Raw genomic sequence first — 17,941 nt, forward strand, 5'->3', positions numbered from 1 at the left:
TAAAATATTACTGTGTCTGTTTTAGATGAGGTAATCTGTATTTCCTTTAAACTTCTAAATTTATTTGCAAATTCTGAGAATTTGGAACTAATAATCCCAATTAAGCTGTTATTGATACTTTYCCTGCAATTATTTTTCATTGAAGATGAACCTCTAAAACTGCTCAGCATATTGCTTTGAAATCACTAAGTTGTTAGTCTRCATATACATAAGTRTACATAAAATACTGCAAAATTTGATTATGTTTCATAGGAAAGTTTTTACCTTTGAAGACAATGTTAGGACCAAGATATGATGAACAGGTTGCTGAAGAAAACCGTTTTCACCCAAGTATGTTGTCCAACTACTTAAAGAGTCTGAAGGTAAAGTTAAATTTTCTATTAATTGAAACATAACTTCTGTTATTAGTATTTATTTGAATGTTGCTTTACAGATTTTTAAGAAAAAGTTGTAGATGACTTCTTTTGAGACATCTGTACAGATTTTTTTCTGATTTTTTTCTTGCTAGAATACCTTAATTTACAAACATACTTTCTTATAATGAAGAATTGCACTAAATTTTTCAGCTCATTCATTGTGTTAGCAAAATGCCCCTCATTTTTTCTGCCATTACTGTCATCTTGGTGAGATGTCATTCTCAAACTTCAGATAATACGAGTGTGTAGTTTTACAGTTGCTGTCAGGTATGTGCAGTTTTGCCTGCAGGAATGGAAGCATTTAAAAGTAAAAGAAAAATCTTGTAGAACTCTTGTTCTGTAGTTTYTGACTTCTGTGCGTGTTTTTCTTCTTTTGATGTCTAAGATATTCTTTAATATCTAAATAGTTATGTTTGAATATGGAACAAAACAGTTTCTGGATTTTATCCAGTAATTTCTTAGTGGAAAAAATGCATACACAGAAACAATTTTTAGGAGTGTGGCTTCGGACTTGGGAAGATATTCTTCTTCATGGTGGAAACCTTTATTATTGTGTTAGAATTGTGCTTTTGGCTTTTTTCTGTCTAGTCTCATTCACTGTTTGTGTCTAGCCCATTTCCCCTTTCTGTCCATCTAGTCCAACTTACATGTTTTTCTGTATCATAGCACAACTTTGACATGAAAGGTGGGGAACAGCACCATTCCAGCTTTGCATGTAATACAGAGGTCTGTCCAGTGTTTCTGGAGATGTGGGAAATGGAATTTTGAACCTCCCAAAGCAAAGAAAGACCTGCTACTTCARTCTTCTAAATCTGTTTATTTAACTGTCATATGGAAGTGGGAAGTATTTCTTTTGGCTGTGTATGTGGCAAAACCAACCATATTGGTGGTACTTCTTTCTGAGTTATTTTGCCATTGATGCAAGTTAGGTTAATTTCAAAGTTATTTAACAATGCCAGAGCTTAAACATCAGAAGAATCAGATGACTAAAATGTAGAGATTTACATTTTGTGGATTCCGTTTGGGCTTAGGTACTCAGTGTGGCTATGATATTGGTACTTGTAGGCAAACATAGTAAGAACATAATAAGAAAATATTATTAGTGAAACATAAGTGCTTGCTTTCAGGTGCATAAATGGGTAGGATTTTTCTTGTTTGAATTCTTAGGGCTATGCATCTACATTCTACTTGAGTTCTTCACTCATTTTGTATTTTTTTCACTCTGGCCACTACTAGGTGGCCACACTTTAATGATCACTACTAGAAATGTTCAAAAAGCAACTTTTATTAGTGGTTTAAAATAATCTAAATTCTGTTAAGTTGCAAAGAACTTCAGAGACATAAGAGGTTTTCAGAATTTCTGATTATTTGCTTGTTAGTGATTGTCACCAAAAAAAAAAAAAAATTAATGGTRAGCCTTCATAGCTTTTACACTAGGCACATTAATCAGTCTGTCTGCAATACCACAAATTCAGAATATCTTCAGAGGTGTTAGGTGATTGAAATCTGATAATAGGATTACTAGCATGAGACTGTCCACTTGTATTTTTTTTCATTTCAGTTAATAAGCAGAGTATATRGTTTCTCTCAAACTTACTAGTCTAGTAAAATCTATTAACTGTGTTGAGTCCTAGTGTTCTCCTAGTCTCAATGCTGTTACTAAATTTTCACTATTTGAAAACATTTTGGATTTGGCAAATTTTTGAATTTGCCAAGATAGGCAAAGGTTAACTGGAGTGCTGTATTTTTAAAATAGCAATTTAGCAACAGTCTGGCAACATCAGGTGAATGTGCAATTGAGGAGACTTTGGAAGTAGATTTTCCAGAGGCAAGAGTAACCCACTGTATCGTTGTCATTATTTGACTTCAGTCTGATRAATGTTTGTACTTTGCATAGTAGATCACTTTTGAAACCTGATTATTACTTAGGTCCATCTGAATTCTCTCCAAAATAAGAGATTTGACAGGAATTTGGTGAAACTGGTAAGGGTGAAATACTACTACTACGGCTATTTGAAGGGACACTGGTTCACCACTTCAGTCAGCATCTAGCTGGGAGGAAGCGGGGAGGTACATTCCCTAACAGGCAGATYTTTTAGTCAAGGCTTCCTGTGAGATTACATTTTTCCCCTTCTTTTAGAACTGGTTGCTGAAAGGCTGGGTGTTACATAYGGATTTGATAAGGGAGAGCAAATCTCTCTTCTTCTGCTTGTCACTATTGACACTGTATCCTAGTGGTCTCATTAAGGAAGACGTAGGAGCAGTTGGCTACGGTGAGAGTTGTATTTTTTTTTCTTTCTTCTCTGAAATAATTAAGTTAAAAGTGCCAGAACTGATGGCTGTGTTTTATAAATGGTAGTGTTATTCCTGCTACACAGTGCTAGGAGACTAGTTAACTCATAAAAAACGTTGCACATTAATATGTGCAAGTTGCAGTATTCCTGCAAATGTCTCTTGGGGAGGACATTTTCAAGTCTCAGCACCTAGTGGGAAGCTTCTGAGGTTGTTCAAGGGGAATGTTGGGAACCTTGTAAGCTAGTTTATTTGCACAGCAGCCGAAGAGCCCTTGCATAAGACGAAGTAGTTTGAGATCACTGGAATGCGAGAAGGTGAGAGGAGGARGGCTTTTATAACCATAGGTGGACAYGGAGAGACTGGCCAAGATAATCGTAAGCTGAGAGTAGAGGGGGTATGAAGATTGTGTTATTGTATRTGGTTRCAGTATTGATAAGCTTTCTATTTTTTTCCCCCCTGTTGAGTCATCTTTTGTGATTACAAGAAAGAAAAATARTTTCTATTGTGTTGCAGTGCTGTGTCCAAGATTTTAGTGTTGCAACAGTCCTTGTGAGAARTAAGTGTAAATTTTAGTGATAAATTGCTGAACCATTCAAAAGTACTCATTCTTCCAAAGCTGTGTCATACCACGGAARCTAGATGTGGTGGGCTGGAAGGCATGATTCATGCAAAACACTGGTTAGAAGAATAGTTTTTTTCAGARGGTAACTACCTATTTTACTTTGGATAGTCTTTCAGAAATCGGCTCCAATTAAGAACTTTCTAAGAGCAAACTTAGGWGAACATGACTGAGAAAGACAGTGATGCGATGGCAGTTTTTCACAGTAGGTCAAATTATGGATGTGATGAACATACATGTACTAGACTCGATCCTCTAGGTCAGAATTCTGATTGGTCAGACCAGGTGCAAGCACAGTATAACCCCGGTTCAGTGACTGAAATGTTTTGATTYCTGTGATAATGCTGTGTGTTCACATTCATTTTGGAATATCATAATCGTCTACTTCAGTATGTTACTTTTATATTTCTTTGTCTGTCTGTCTATCTTTTTCTTTTGCCTAGCCCTCTCTAAATTGCAGTGTATTGTATGCAGCTGATCTTGTGAACTGAGAGAGTTAATGTTTATGCTTTCTATAAAACAAGGAAACTTTATTTTCATGCAGTATACTCTCTGTGCCATATATACTCTATAGCTTTGGCTGAAGGTTTACTGCTCTTTGAAGTATATGAAGAACGTGATGACTTCACAGGATTTTTACTTCTGTATGATTGAAATGATACATGGTAATTGTGGCCTGAAGTCCTGGAATCCTCCTGAATTTCCGCCTAAATAGACATTTTGCTGAATTTCATTATCCTGTTCACATTAGGGAGCAACATCCCCAAATTTTTAGTGACAATTTGGATCTGATGTATGTTGTAGTGTTGTCCTGGCTTGCATATGTCAGTCAATAAACTGWAATCTATAGATAAATACGTTCAAAAGAGTAATTTTTAAAAGTTAAGGGAGTGTTAYTGAAGTATTTTTGAGGTTAAACACTTGGACATGAAATTAGTTTTTATACTTTCACATACCTTCTCACTGCCAACTCTAACTTCATTGCAGCAGGAGTTTGTGAAAGTTTGGAGGCTTCTAGTGGAAATGCTTGAGGCTGCTGGCGTTTGGGAGCAGTGGGGCTGGGAATTAGCAGTATGAGTTTTCAGCACTAATATAACTGTATCCCTTTCTCCTACTGTTGAATGGGAAAATGTGAAACTTGTGCAAATTACTTGCGTTTCTTCTGTTGCTCTTCTTTAACATTTTGAAATATTTAACAATGCTGACTGCTTGTTTGTCTTCATGCTTTTATTAAACTGTTTGCTTTTCTCATAGTCCTTTTTCCCTATCTCCAGACTAGGACAGACGGTATAGCATTATTTCATGAGTAATTCACATTGTTGAAGATCWTCTTTCTTATTATACTAGAACTGAAGGCAAAAAGCTTTACTTTAAAATGATACTGTCATTAAATCTTTAAACTTGTATTTAAAATGTCCTTTGAAAATAACCCCTTTTCTTCCTTTGTTGAGGGTATCTTGGGAATACTATACCTAACTTCATATTTTAAATAAAAGAATAGTTTATGAAGATAAATTATGTAGAAATTAGGGAAAAAGGCAATTACATGGGTTCATAGTCTAGAGCTGCCTGGGAAAAACACACCTGATTTTTACATCAATCTTTTTGCCAACTCTGACCATCCTATAGGTGGGATCTGGCACAAAGGAAGATTCTTAATTTGTAATTCTTCCAAATGCAATTTTAAATTATTGCCAAGTATTGGCATTAAAGTAGAGAGAAACCAAGCATCTTCCATATATTTTATTAATCAAAATCCCGTTAATGAATATATGTTGCAGCTTTATGAATATATTGAAGATACATTGTCCTGTTATATTTTTACATGTGTATCATGCTTTAGCATTGATGTAGTTCAGTGCACTATTAATGTATTATATTTTAACCTCTCCCCCCCCCCCCCCAAAAAAAAAAGTGGAACTAGAACAATGATTTTACAAAAACAGCACTGCTGAAATGGCTTTTTAAAAGACATTTGGTTTCATGGTGAGAATCCTRTTTGGTAGTGTGACATTCAGCGGTTTGGCCAAAAGCTATGCTGCATACCGACAAAGTACAGTATGTATGCCAAAGAGGCATCTGGTGTAAAGTATATGTTGTACTTAAAAAGCAAGAAACCAGGAGTTTGTGCACAGATAGTGCACAGATGTATTGGTGAGCTGCACACACACTAGTACTGGCAATTTTATGTTTGGAAGAAGTTAAGTTGGTTGAACTAAGGATGAAATTCCCTAGAATGGAGCAGATGTGCATCAGGTCAACAGACTGCTGTGCAACTATTTTTTTTTCCTGTTTTGTTTTTCTGTGATTTCCTATGACCATGGCTTAAAGGAAGACTTTCCTCCAGAGCCTTGAATAAAGGGGTTTCCACTATTTTATTAGTAACATCTATTTTACTCAGGGAGTTTCAGTTCCCTTCTTTGATCGTCTACTTATGCACCGGCTTTGTTAGCTCCAGTGAGGCATCTGCAGGGTGTGCTTTGCAGATGATTCCTGTGTGTAGGATGCCACCCAGCGGAATTTCTGCTTTCTGTCTTGCTTTGTAAAAACAGTAGCTTCCACAAGGCTGCTTTAAAATAGTGCTTTTACAGTAGTAAAATCAAACACTAAAAAAGTAAGTTGATTCCCTGGGGTTGCGGGAGGGGGCACATTAGAGTAGAGCAGACAAGGCAGCCTTAATTCAGGTGTGTCCTAGAGTCCCTGTGGTTGAAACCACCACTTGAGTTACCAGGAGCATCTTTGAAGTTTTAAAGTTGTTTCTCATTTTAGTTTTGAGTCAAAAGTTTCTAAGATCTTAAGGGAATTTTTGTTTAAAACTTGAAAATGTGTTCACTTGTTTTGCAGTAAAGTTTAATGGAAGGATTAATGCAGGTGAGTTAGTTTTTCTGAAAGGATACGTACATGGAACTCTCAGTAGTTATTTTTTTCTGTGGTTCTTCTACTGTGCCCATGTTTAACACTGATTTACTTAAAGTGTAAAAGCACCTGATTTAGCCTTATCTATCTTTTAACACTTTAAAATACTTATTAACTGGATATTTTTGCTGTTAGCAGCTTTTCCTTATTTATAAATATTGATGGGAGCACACTAAGGAGGTTGAATTGATTCAAGCACTGAAGCTTTTACAGAGAAAGATGAGTRTGGTGGTGGTAAAAAAAAAGTTTGTATAGATTTCTATGAACAAATAATAATATTGAAGAACTTTTAAACTTGCAACCATAGCATGCTATTGCTTTTATTTTATATTTTATTAGCCAATTGGTATGTATCCACTGATATCTGAACAAAATACATACATTTATTTTATTTTAATTTTTTAGGTTAAAATGGGTTTACTGGTGGACTTGACCAACACCACTAGATTCTATGATAGGAATGATATAGAGAAAGAGGGGATTAAGTATATAAAGCTTCAATGTAAAGGGTAAGTTGACTGTACTTTTTTATATTTAGTTTTTAATTTGAAAGATTGCGTTGAATTAACCATCTTTTTTTCCCTTCCCCCAAACATCTCTTAACCTTTGTCTTCTGCTCTTTTTCAGGCATGGTGAGTGCCCTACACCTGAGAATACAGAAACATTTATTCGCGTATGTGAACACTTTAGTGATAAGAATCCCTCAGAGCTTATAGGTGTGTGTCATCTTCCATGCATTTTCACTATTTTTCCCCATTAACTTGTAACTTACTCACTCAAAACTACYGTTCCTGATTCTAGAAAATCTAAGCAAAGGAATTTCCACACTACAGTATTTATACCAATCTCAATTTGATTGCTTTAACTCTAAAGTAAACTTTTTCTTGGCACACAAAACTGAATATTTCTGCATGCACCAGTTAGATTACAGCTATCAATTTTATGCAAAAAATAGACAATTAAGAATTGTCTACAAATACATGATACCTGCATTATGGTTTTGTAACTTCTACTGATACAAATGAAGGCTATGTGTTGCCTGAACTTACTTTCTTTTTTTTTTCTTTCTTTCTCTTTCTCTCTTTTTTCTTCTTTCTCTCTTTTTTCTTCTTTCTCTCTTTTTTCTTCTTTCTCTCTTTTTTCTTCTTTCTCTCTTTTTTCTTCTTTNTACCTGCATTATGGTTTTGTAACTTCTACTGATACAAATGAAGGCTATGTGTTGCCTGAACTTACTTTCTTTTTTTTTCTTTTTTTTTCTTTCTTTCTCTTTCTTTCTTTTTTCTTCTTTCTCTCTTTTTTCTTTCTTTTTCTTTCTTTTTTTCTTTCTTTCTTCTTTCTTGCTTTCTTGCTTTCCTCTTGCTTTCTTGCTTTCCTCTTGCTTTCCTCTCTTTCGGCGTTTGATAAATGGGATATCCTGGTTTACTGTAATTCATATTAGGTTGCTAAAAAGTCTCTGATTATTTGGTTAATTTTACAAAGCAGCTGAATAAATTACTGTAAAATGATAGTAGATACTAGGCTAGAGTTTTCTTYTGTGCTATGTAGTTTCACAGTGAATATTTGAATGATCTTAATGCTAATTTTTTTCAGAGCAAAATAAATTTGAATTTAATTTGAGTGGCTTCTAGTTTTAAATGTAAACCATTTTATTCTGATTTTCTTAAGCATATTAATGTTTAATTCTATCTTCAAATTGTCAGAGGTAAGAAATTAGAAATTACTGTGATGCTCTTTTTTTTTCCTTTTTTCTTTTTTTTCTTGGCCTGTGCAGCTGAGTTTCCAGAGTCAGATGGACTTTTGTCCTCAGTCATCATTGATGATATTTCCGCAGCCTTACTGAATTTAAGTGTCTGTGTGACTTAGGGAGTTGCACAGAACAGTAGTTTGTGTAGGTGTCATTGATAAGAACTTGGTAAACTAAGTTACTGTGTTTATAATGTTTAGGATAAAGAATCATAGAATAGTTGAGTTTGGAGGGGGACTCTGGGAATCATCTACTCCATGCCCCTGCTCAAAGCAGGGTCRCCTAGAGCAGGTTATCCAGGACCATGACATCAAATTTTGAGCATCTGCAAGGATGGAGAGTCCATAGCCTCTCCTGGCAACCTGTTTCAGTGTTTGATCACCCTTACAGTAAAAAAATTTTTTTTTGCTTTCAATGGAATTTCGTTTTACTTCAGTCTATACCTACTGCCTCTTGTCTTACACTGAGAATCTTATTTTTAGTCAATGCTTGGGAGATGTAATTGGGGAACTTAATTTTCTTTTAGATACTCTTTTTCTTTATTTCACATAGGTCTCAAATTAAGATTTCATTCTGTCTTTTCTTCCCTAAGCTGTAATATACAGGCATATGATATGAAAAATTAGGAACTGTTAAATTAGTGAGTGCAATCAGCRATCAACAGTATCTCAAAACTTGAAATGTTATTATGGGACAGCAATTTTTATGGATTATGGGTAGCATTGTGAAGTTCATGAAATAGCAATCTCATTTAACTGGTATTTTAACTTCTAAAATGCTGTTTATAGTGTTGGGCCATTAACTTTTTGACTTTTATAACCTTTGGATTGGTTCTCTTTTCTATATATTTTTTTTCCTTGATTTTTTTTTTCTCGTGACCTTTTTTAACTCTTAGATAACCTGTGGTCTGGGTGTTAGTAGTAGAAGTCAAACACTGAGATTTTCCATTTCCTTTCTGTGAGTTACTTACAAGTTGCTTCATGTTGTGGAAGCCTGTTCCTTCTAAAAGATCACCAGAGAGACCAGTGTGTAGGATGTTTACTCAAGTGAAAGCAGTCTGCAATAGTGATGCTACTGCATGCTGTGTGAGCTTTCCCTGCCAAGCTGTTGGTTTCACTGCTGATATGCTTATCTTTGTCAYGTGTATAAAATCATTGACTCAACCTTCTTGGTAGCAGTAACTACTTCAGGGCTTCTTAATAGCAATTGAGTGCAGTTTAATTTCCAGTGTCAAGATTAGATATGAAAAGAGGCAGAAATGTGATTGATAAATGAGCAAAAATTTCTATTCAGCTCTAAAAATATACGATAGAAGCTTTATTTTTGCGACTTTAAGGACTGGAGTATGCCTGYCAACTTTGAGAAAACAAAATGCAAAGATTTTGCTAAAGGAGAAAACAAAGAAGAAGTGATTACCAGGAACGAATCTTCTAAAGAGGCTAAAATTAATTTCATTTGAGAAAAGTTGCACACTTTTTACTATTACATGGTTAGAATGTATGAAACCAAAAAAAATGCATTTTTTCTTGTCTTAATCAGTCTAATCCTTATAGGCAATTTTCTTGGTTTGCTAAAAATTTTGCTTACGATATGGAGGAAAGTGTACAGGAAAAGGAAAATAGCTATTCACATTTTAACCAAGTAAGTTTTAAGTGAATTGCTGTTAAACTTCTATGTATTGTGGAGAAATACAGAAAGCAATAAAAATCATTTCAATAAAGTGACTTGCTTCATACTCAAAGCTGAAAAATATGTTAAAGTTCAGAAAAATTGGATATGGGATTAGGATAAACTTAATACTGCAATATTGATCATTTAAAARTTCAGTGTGAAGAACTGTAAGAGCCAACATCTTTCTTGAATCTTTCACACAATTTTAATACCAGAAGTTTTCAGACTTGGTTTATTTATCACTAGATGGTGCTGTTGCCTTAAGAGAAAGGGGAGGGAAAAAAAGCAGTGTTAAAATGTATTTGACTGTTCTGTGGAAAGAATTTTATAAAATAGAGGCTGGAGATTTAATTCTTTCATCTTAAACTGAAGAGATAAGTAATTCAAAGTGATTTTATTGTACAGTTTTCCCTTTTTGGTATTTTTTTCAGAATTACTCTGGTCTTAGCATGGTAAAAACAATTTTGAAATAGAACTGTCATCTATTGACACTGCTTTTCAAGCTTGAAGTAGGGTAATCTGAATATGATTTTTGTGCCCGATGGTGTGAAATGAATGTAATGCTTGCTGAGTTCAGTAAAAGCATAATTATTAAATTTAATTGTATTGTCTTCTGATCGCCGTTTCAACAGTCATAAGAACCCTTAGAACCTTATCTATAGTAACCATATTTCAATTGTGTTACGTTAGTGCTCTTGAGCTGGGATAAACTGAAGTGTCCTATATGCTTGTTGATAATAATTTGCAGTAAAAATGTAATAAATTGCCTTTCAGACTTATATTCCTTACGGAGTCTGAGCTATTGTAAAAGGAAAGGAGATAACTCTCTAATGTTGTTGTGAAGACAGAATGATCCAAAATACATACTTGTGAAATTAAAGTTGGTGCATTAAAACTACTTTTAAATGATTGTATCCTTTTTTTTTTTGCGTGTTGTAGGTGTCCATTGCACACATGGTTTCAATAGAACTGGATTTCTGATCTGTGCCTTTTTGGTGGAGAAGTTGGACTGGAGGTAACTTTGAGTGTTAATTCTTGGGATCTGTGGAGAATGATCAATGGCATCTTCAGTTTGTTTCACTCATTGCCCTAACAGCTATTGCAATGTATTCACTGTTTGTTATTCTAAACCTTTTTTTCCTTCAGTTGAGGAATGCTGACTTAAAAGTAAAAAAAAAAAAAATGCAGTGTTTGAAATTTTCATTTTCTGTAGCTATTGCCTGGAAAAATAGTTGTATTGAGCAATGACCTGTATTAGCATTATTCCTATCATCATGTGACAGCTTAGTGTGTTTCAGTTAAGCCTTTCAGGTCTGTTAAGCTGACAGTCAGCTGCACCTGCTGTGTGTAGGCTTTCAGAAGTTTATGTATTGTACTGTGCCTCTTCCCTCTGTCATGTCCCATGTTGTGTGCAGATACGAAGAGTTCAGAGATGCCTAAAAGATTAATCTGTTACTCTGTTACGTGGCTTTGTTGTGGCTCTTCTCATTTCTTGAGTCCTGAAAAGGATTAGCTAGAGCCACAGTAGAGTGATGCTTCTTAAGTGCGGAGAAGACAGTCCATGTCATAGCTTTTTGTTTGACTGAAGTCAGGCATCTATATTTTGGATGATTTAAAAATGTTGATGTTTTCATAGAGAGTAGTGATCTTTTTCAAGTAACCATGCTGATGAGCATAATTTTTGCATATTTGACTGTATCTGTGCAACACTATTTCTTTGCTGTCTGACTGGGTCAGATGCAAGGCATTTCACCATGCCCCTTAAGGATTCTGAGGATATTCTTGTACAGTCCTTTAAGGATCTACTCCTATTGCTACGTTTTCTTATGACTGAACATACCGCTTATTTGGTGATTGGCATGTATATGCAAGCTGATGAAAATAAAGAGGTGTTTTTTTTCCCCTGTCTTTAAGTAAACTTGGAATAAGGACATTGGAATAATGGAGATAAAATACCATTGATAGTGGGTGGCTGAATCTTAGCTGAGTATAGGAAGTAGATACAGGTACTAGTATCTTTATGGCTGTAGTTTATCCTTTGAACTACCAGATTTGTGTATTTTTAATCTCTTTAACAACCTAAAAGCAGCATTCAATTTATAGAATCAGCATTGATTCTTTGCTCTGAAGAAGAAGTGCACTTAAATTTATTTAAAATTTCTGCTTATGTGCAGCCTTCATGTATTTTCAAACCTTTGTGGGAAAAGCCTTAAAACTTAACAGCCAAGGCTTTTTTTTTTTGTTTGTTTGGTTTTTTTTGTTTCATTCACATAGTTAATTGTATTGTTTATTAATCTCTGTCAAATTATTTAAAAAAACATCAGATTCCACCTAATAGGTAAATATTTCTATAGCAAAAGAAGGAATTCCTGTAAAGTGTCAGTTAACTGTAAGCATTGTATCAAGATAAATTGTTTGCTGTATCATTCTTTAAAATAAGGCATTGTTATTGGCTGGTGAGGAAATAAGGTTTTCTCTGTAGAAAAATCCATCCGTATTCATTCCTTAAGCATATGATGCAGGATTGCTTGCAGCGTATGATGCATTGTGAACACACAGACGTGTTTTACAGCTAGTTTAAAGAAAGGTCATCCAGACTGAAAGCCCTCTGGCTAGTTGTCAGAAACCTTACTTGATTCTCTTTTCACAACTCACTTTCCTCTAAGATTGCATGTTTCTAGAACTTGYGAAGTATGTTTTCTGTCAGGTTGTATTTCTATGCTTGAAATCTGTACTGCATCATTTGGCTTTCATTACTATATATTCCACAGTAGTATAGACTACTTTTAATATTACCAAAGACAAACTTTGAGCTTATTTCTTGCCTCATTCCCTTTGTGTTTGTTCTGGCCTCTCAAAGTCATTGATTAAAGATGTGAAACAACTTAAGAAGGGTACCAGCATAAAATCTGTCTTGTGAGGAGGAAATTAGGAGTCTTAGGAAACAGAATGAGGAGGAAAGATCCTTCTAAGTAGCCCAGACTCTTACATTGTCATTTCTAAGGTCTGATGACCATCTGGTAGTCTCACTCATCAAAGTGTTTTGTTTTCTACTCTTACCAAATATCAGGAGAATGGAACAAACTTACTAGTTTCTATCTATTCTGGGAAATTTGCCTCTTAAAKTTCTCAGGCACCTTCCCATACTGGACTGCTCAGAGAAAAGAGGCTTTTTGTATTTAAACTCTTTATTTATTTATTTTTTCATTTTAGCTATATGCTTTTTTTCCTTGTTCCAGTGGTAGACTATCTTACCTGAAAAAGTTCTTTTCACAGCATGGGATACATGCTTTTATTCCAGCTTTAAGATATGTGTTTGTTGAGAAGCCTAATAGAGGGATGAGCCTTTAGTGACCTCTCTTCTTTTGTAAAGCATGATTTCCAAATGTTGATAGATGGAGCAGTACTGCTCCATGAAACCATGATAAATTCTAGATGGAAATATAGTCATTGTTTTTCATTAAACACTTTCATAGTATCTATGAAAACAGCAGTAAGACCGTTGAATGATCTATTGGCTCTTGAGGTTTGGAAACTACTTGTCAAAAGGTTCTTGTGCTGTGTTCATTGCCATATATTTTCTAGTGTTTTGCAGTTGGATTGTAACTTGCATGACTAGCAGCTTTGTTAGTTTTGGTTTCTATTTTTTTTTTTTTTGTGATACCGTCTCCAGTTTATTAAAACATTTAATCTTAAGTGTTAGCTATAGGAAGAGGCTTCCAAACTACAGCTTTTGTAAGAAACTTCTGGAAAGNGATACAGTCTCCAGTTTATTAAAACATTTAATCTTAAGTGTTAGCTATAGGAAGAGGCTTCCAAACTACAGCTTTTGTAAGAAACTTCTGGAAAGAGCTATTAGTTCAAAAGATTAGAATACTTTTTCTCAGCATGATGGCAAAAGTCCTACTGAAAAGGAAGATAGGTCTTAGGGGAAAAATGTAGCCATATTTGAACTTTAACACTTGTATTTTTGCTTATGACGTTTATTCATGTTTTTCTTTGATCTCCGTCCTGTCCATTCAGCCTTGTACTTACCTGTGTTTCACCCCTTCCTTTTCTRTAGCATTAATGAAAATATGACCTAGGAGTCCAGCAGAGAGCTGTTAGCTACAATGTGGAGATAAAGCAGTGCAAACTACAGTTACTTCTGAGAGCATAAGCGGTACCTACATAATTATGCAGAATCTTGTGCAGGAGCAACAGTTGCCGTGTTGACCTAAATTTGAATATAATGAATGTTTTTCATTATCGTTGGATTTCTTTTTTTTCTGAATTCTTAACACCAAAATAAGTTTTTGTTAAGATATAATATGAATAAAACAGAAATGAAGCATCCAGAGTAATTATCAATTTTTTTGACAGTGTTGAGGCAGCTGTGGCTACTTTTGCTCAGGCTAGACCACCAGGTATTTATAAAGGTGACTATTTGAAGGAATTATTTCGTCGTTATGGAGATGAAGATGATGCACCATCACCACCTGAGTTACCRGAATGGTGCTTTGATGAAGATGAAGAGGAAGATGATGATAATGGTAAAACAGGAAGCCAAGAATCAGAACCTGGGTCATCAAGCTCTTCCTATGGCAAAAGGAGAAAAGAACGCCTAAAACTGGTAATTCTGACTGAAAACTTAATATACTAATTGCTACCTTGAATTTCTTAAACTCGTAGTCACTAGTCGCTACATAATACATGCTGTATAAATCCCAGTGCACTTGCAGGTGAGGAACTAATAGTATTGTCTCTAAACGTGAGTAACAGGTAGATTCAGTGCAATCTTTCTTGTGTTTCTTATACGAACCTTAAATTTCAACGTTCAATACTTCAGCAATTATTGTAAAATTTCTCTGATATAATAACTTTTTAAGCCTAATTTGGGATGATAAAGCACTTCTTAAATTTTCACTGTATCTTCAGAGGTAAAATATTTTGGTAGGCGTGTAAACTGTTTTTATTTATTTTTAGCCATGTGGATGAAATTCAGAGTAGTCTTAAATTTAGTGCTTGTTTCAATAAATATTCTTGCTTTTGAAAATTTTTAGAGAATTGAGAATTGAATTAGGAAACAGTGATATGTAAAAAACCCAAGGCAATTCTGAAAATTTATTTGCTCGAAATGATTTGAATTATATAAAGATAACTTAAAGAATGTGGCTGATCACTTATTGTGATTATTTTGCAATCAAYTTGCATTATTACAATTAAGTTACTATAGTTGCTTTTCCTATGGTATGGAGCTGATACTCAAATAAGAAGAATATACTTGTATTGTACTGAAGATGGATGGCTCAGTTCTCTCCAAACTCATGATTTTTGTAGCTGTAAATATAGTAGGGAGAATATTGCTGAATGCAAAAATATGTTCAGTTCTTTTTGCATAATTCTGAATTATTTTACTTCTGTGCTGAGGTGTGCTGTTTGCAAACACTTGGAAATACTCGCATGAAATATGCGGCAAAAATACATTTTGTTGTTACTGCAACTGTTCGTTACAGTTTACAGATGGAATATGGAAGAAATTAGCCTGAAAAGAATACAAAATCTGATTCAAAGAAGCAAGATGTACTCTGAAAACTTAGTAGTTCATTAGTTGGAACAAAAGATTGTCTACAGTTGTAAATATCCATAAATAGTCAAAGTATTTTCAGTGAAATGGCCATTATATCCATTAGCCTTGCGGTGAAATACTGATGTTAAAAAAACTTTCCCTCAGTCACCAGACTGATTTTTGACTTACCTCTTGATGCATTAGCAAATGAGGTGTGAAGGTGAGGTCCAGTGATGATCTCCTTTCCTCCAGTACAGGAAAAAATCTGATCTATCTAACAGGAATCATGATACAGGCTTCCCAGGCTTTTTATTATCTGCCAATGTAGTCCTTTGAAAGCTGGAAGCTAAATTATACGAATAAGCATATTAATCACCAAAATGTAATTAAAGAGTAAGAGAATTTATGAAAGATTCATCTAGTTAATATGCATATTCGTATAATTCGGTTTTACAGCTCTGGAGGAACGTTCTTTGGCACGAAGACGAAGGATGGAGAGAATTCTTTACCATGGTTCTTGGCTGGCAGATTGGACTGCTCTGTAACTGAGTAGCGATGGATACAGTCTATTTGTGATTCCTTGTAGATATGCGATCCACAAGGGGAATGATTATCAGGTAAATACCTCTTGCTTAGATAGTCTGTCATTTTACTCCTTGTCCAAAGGGCTAAATTGTCAGCATTGCAATTAATATTATTTTTTTGCGACCAGTGTTTTCAGCGTTCTAATTTGACGACTCTGAACACCTGGGGTGGGTATATAGTGTCAAAGTAGAGCTGACTGGAATGCGTTTGTTCTTTGATACTGATATTCTGAAATCTTTTCATTTGGACCTAAATCTTTGCAGGGAGGGAGAGATGGAAGGTTTGGGGCTAGAGGAAGAGACACTTTCCTGTCATCTCATTAGGATAATTAATAGACAGACGTAACTGCCCAAATAGCCTGTGAAGTGAAGTTAACCTGTACTCTGTTTCAGAAATTCTGGCCAGGACATGAGAAATTTTACTGCAGTCTCCTTCATTAAAACTTAAAATATTTTGACTGCAAGACGTCTTGACAACCTCTCTTTTTGCAGTATGCAGACTGTTGGGACAGTAAGAACATAATGCCATTCTGGTTTCTTTCATCATCCGCTGAATGTACTTGACAGGTTACAGGAAGTCTGCTCTAATCTCTGATGTTACGGAAGAAATCCAAACATTTTTTGACTTGTGCACACTAAAAATGATTGTAGCATTGCAGCAACATTATCAGCTGATGCTTGGAATTTCATTTTATCAAGAAAAAAACCCAAAATATTTTGTAAATAGGACAAAAAGTTAACGGTTCTAAGCCAGAACTTTCAAATTCCTCATGGGTCAGCCAGATCTTTTACAGTTTAAGGAAGAGTACCATCTGTTATATTCCCATGGAAATTGCGTATTTCACAGGAAATACAGGGTGTAATACGTAGTGCCTCTGAAGTGGGTGGTTACGTCTCGATCTGGAAGAGATTGTTACTGTTCATGATTTTCCTCACAGTTCTGAGGGCAACTGTCCTGTGGTCACCTGTAAGACCAGGGAAACCATTAAATACTGTGGCTGACATAACAAAGATAATATTTATTGTTTAACTGTTGAAGTACATTGATTCTAAATATTAGTGACTGTTTTCCTCTCTATCTAACCCACTTTTCCTTGCTAAAGTTTAATGCTTATACTTACTGTTCCGCCTGTAGATATGTCTTGATGAATATAGAAAAAAATACTGTCTTATTTTGCAGCAACATTTTATGTACTTGAAAACTGGTGTCTTGTTTCCTTCCAGCCTTCTCCTTCTTCTTGTTAAATATTAATTTGTTCACTTTTTCCTACATTGTGTATTTCTAGGCTTCTAACCATTCTTGTCATTCTTTGTATTCTATCCTGTTGACTTACGGTTTTCTTAGACTATGGTTCCCATAATTGAACGTAAGTCTCTAATTGAGGCCATCTCAGTGCTAATAGAGAATAATTATATTCCACATGTCTTAAGGCTATATTTCTGTTCATAAATCTCAATATAATTGCCTTTTACAAGACAGAAGGGCACTAATTCAGCTTTTGTCTGTTACTGCCTTTGTATCTTTTTCTCCAGTTGTCCACTTCTGTATATTGGTACAACTGCTTACTCTTTATTAAGTACAGAACTTTGAATTTGTTTTTAATGAATTGCACCCTATTTTTTGAAGCCCAGCCGTAAAATTAAGGATAACATTGAATTCTAAAGCTACCACTACAGTCTATATCCCTGTTCTTATATTCACATGTCACAAAACTAAGAATATTCTATTACCCAAGTTAAAGAAAAAGAATTAATTCTGTTACATCTGAAACAGACCCTGTAGAGCCTCCTTACTATCTTCTTCCAGTTTGTTAGTGAAACACTGATAACTTTTAGGAATCTGGTTTTGAAATGGGTTGCTTTCCTGTTTTGTAGAAGTTTCATTTACCCCATGTTTTCTGAGCTCACCTATGAGAATGTTGTGCAAGACAAGATTTAAAGCCAATATCCAAAACGTGRTATTTTCTGCTTCTCCCCATTCTGTGAAGCCTGTTTCAGCACAGAAGACAGGTGATTAGTTGAGCACAGTTTGTTCTTGAGTAAGAATCAGTATGAATTTGTTGTATCCTTYTTTGCTTGTACGTGGTCAGAGCAGTTTCTGTGATTTGTTTCTCTGTTTCTAGGAGTAAAATACAAGCTGGTCAGTTT

At 34.8% G+C, this 17,941-nt stretch overlaps 1 protein-coding gene across 1 annotated transcript in view; it reads left to right on the top strand.

Moving 5' to 3' along the window:
- The first annotated feature begins 256 nt into the window (after nt 1-256).
- RNGTT (RNA guanylyltransferase and 5'-phosphatase) overlaps nt 257-17,941 on the top strand; it is a 189,205-nt gene continuing 171,520 nt past the window's right edge. Inside the window, exons 1-5 of the mRNA XM_085318674.1 lie at nt 257-362; nt 6,652-6,755; nt 6,874-6,962; nt 10,601-10,676; nt 14,024-14,273. Of these exons, the coding sequence (XP_085174800.1) occupies nt 276-362; nt 6,652-6,755; nt 6,874-6,962; nt 10,601-10,676; nt 14,024-14,273 (606 nt within the window). The 5' untranslated portion in view covers nt 257-275. The remainder of the gene's footprint in view (nt 363-6,651; nt 6,756-6,873; nt 6,963-10,600; nt 10,677-14,023; nt 14,274-17,941) is intronic.

This window comes from Rhea americana, unplaced genomic scaffold, assembly GCF_003343005.1.
Source record: "Rhea americana isolate MKP2758 unplaced genomic scaffold, rheAme1 scaffold_55, whole genome shotgun sequence".
Lineage (NCBI taxonomy): Eukaryota > Metazoa > Chordata > Aves > Rheiformes > Rheidae > Rhea > Rhea americana.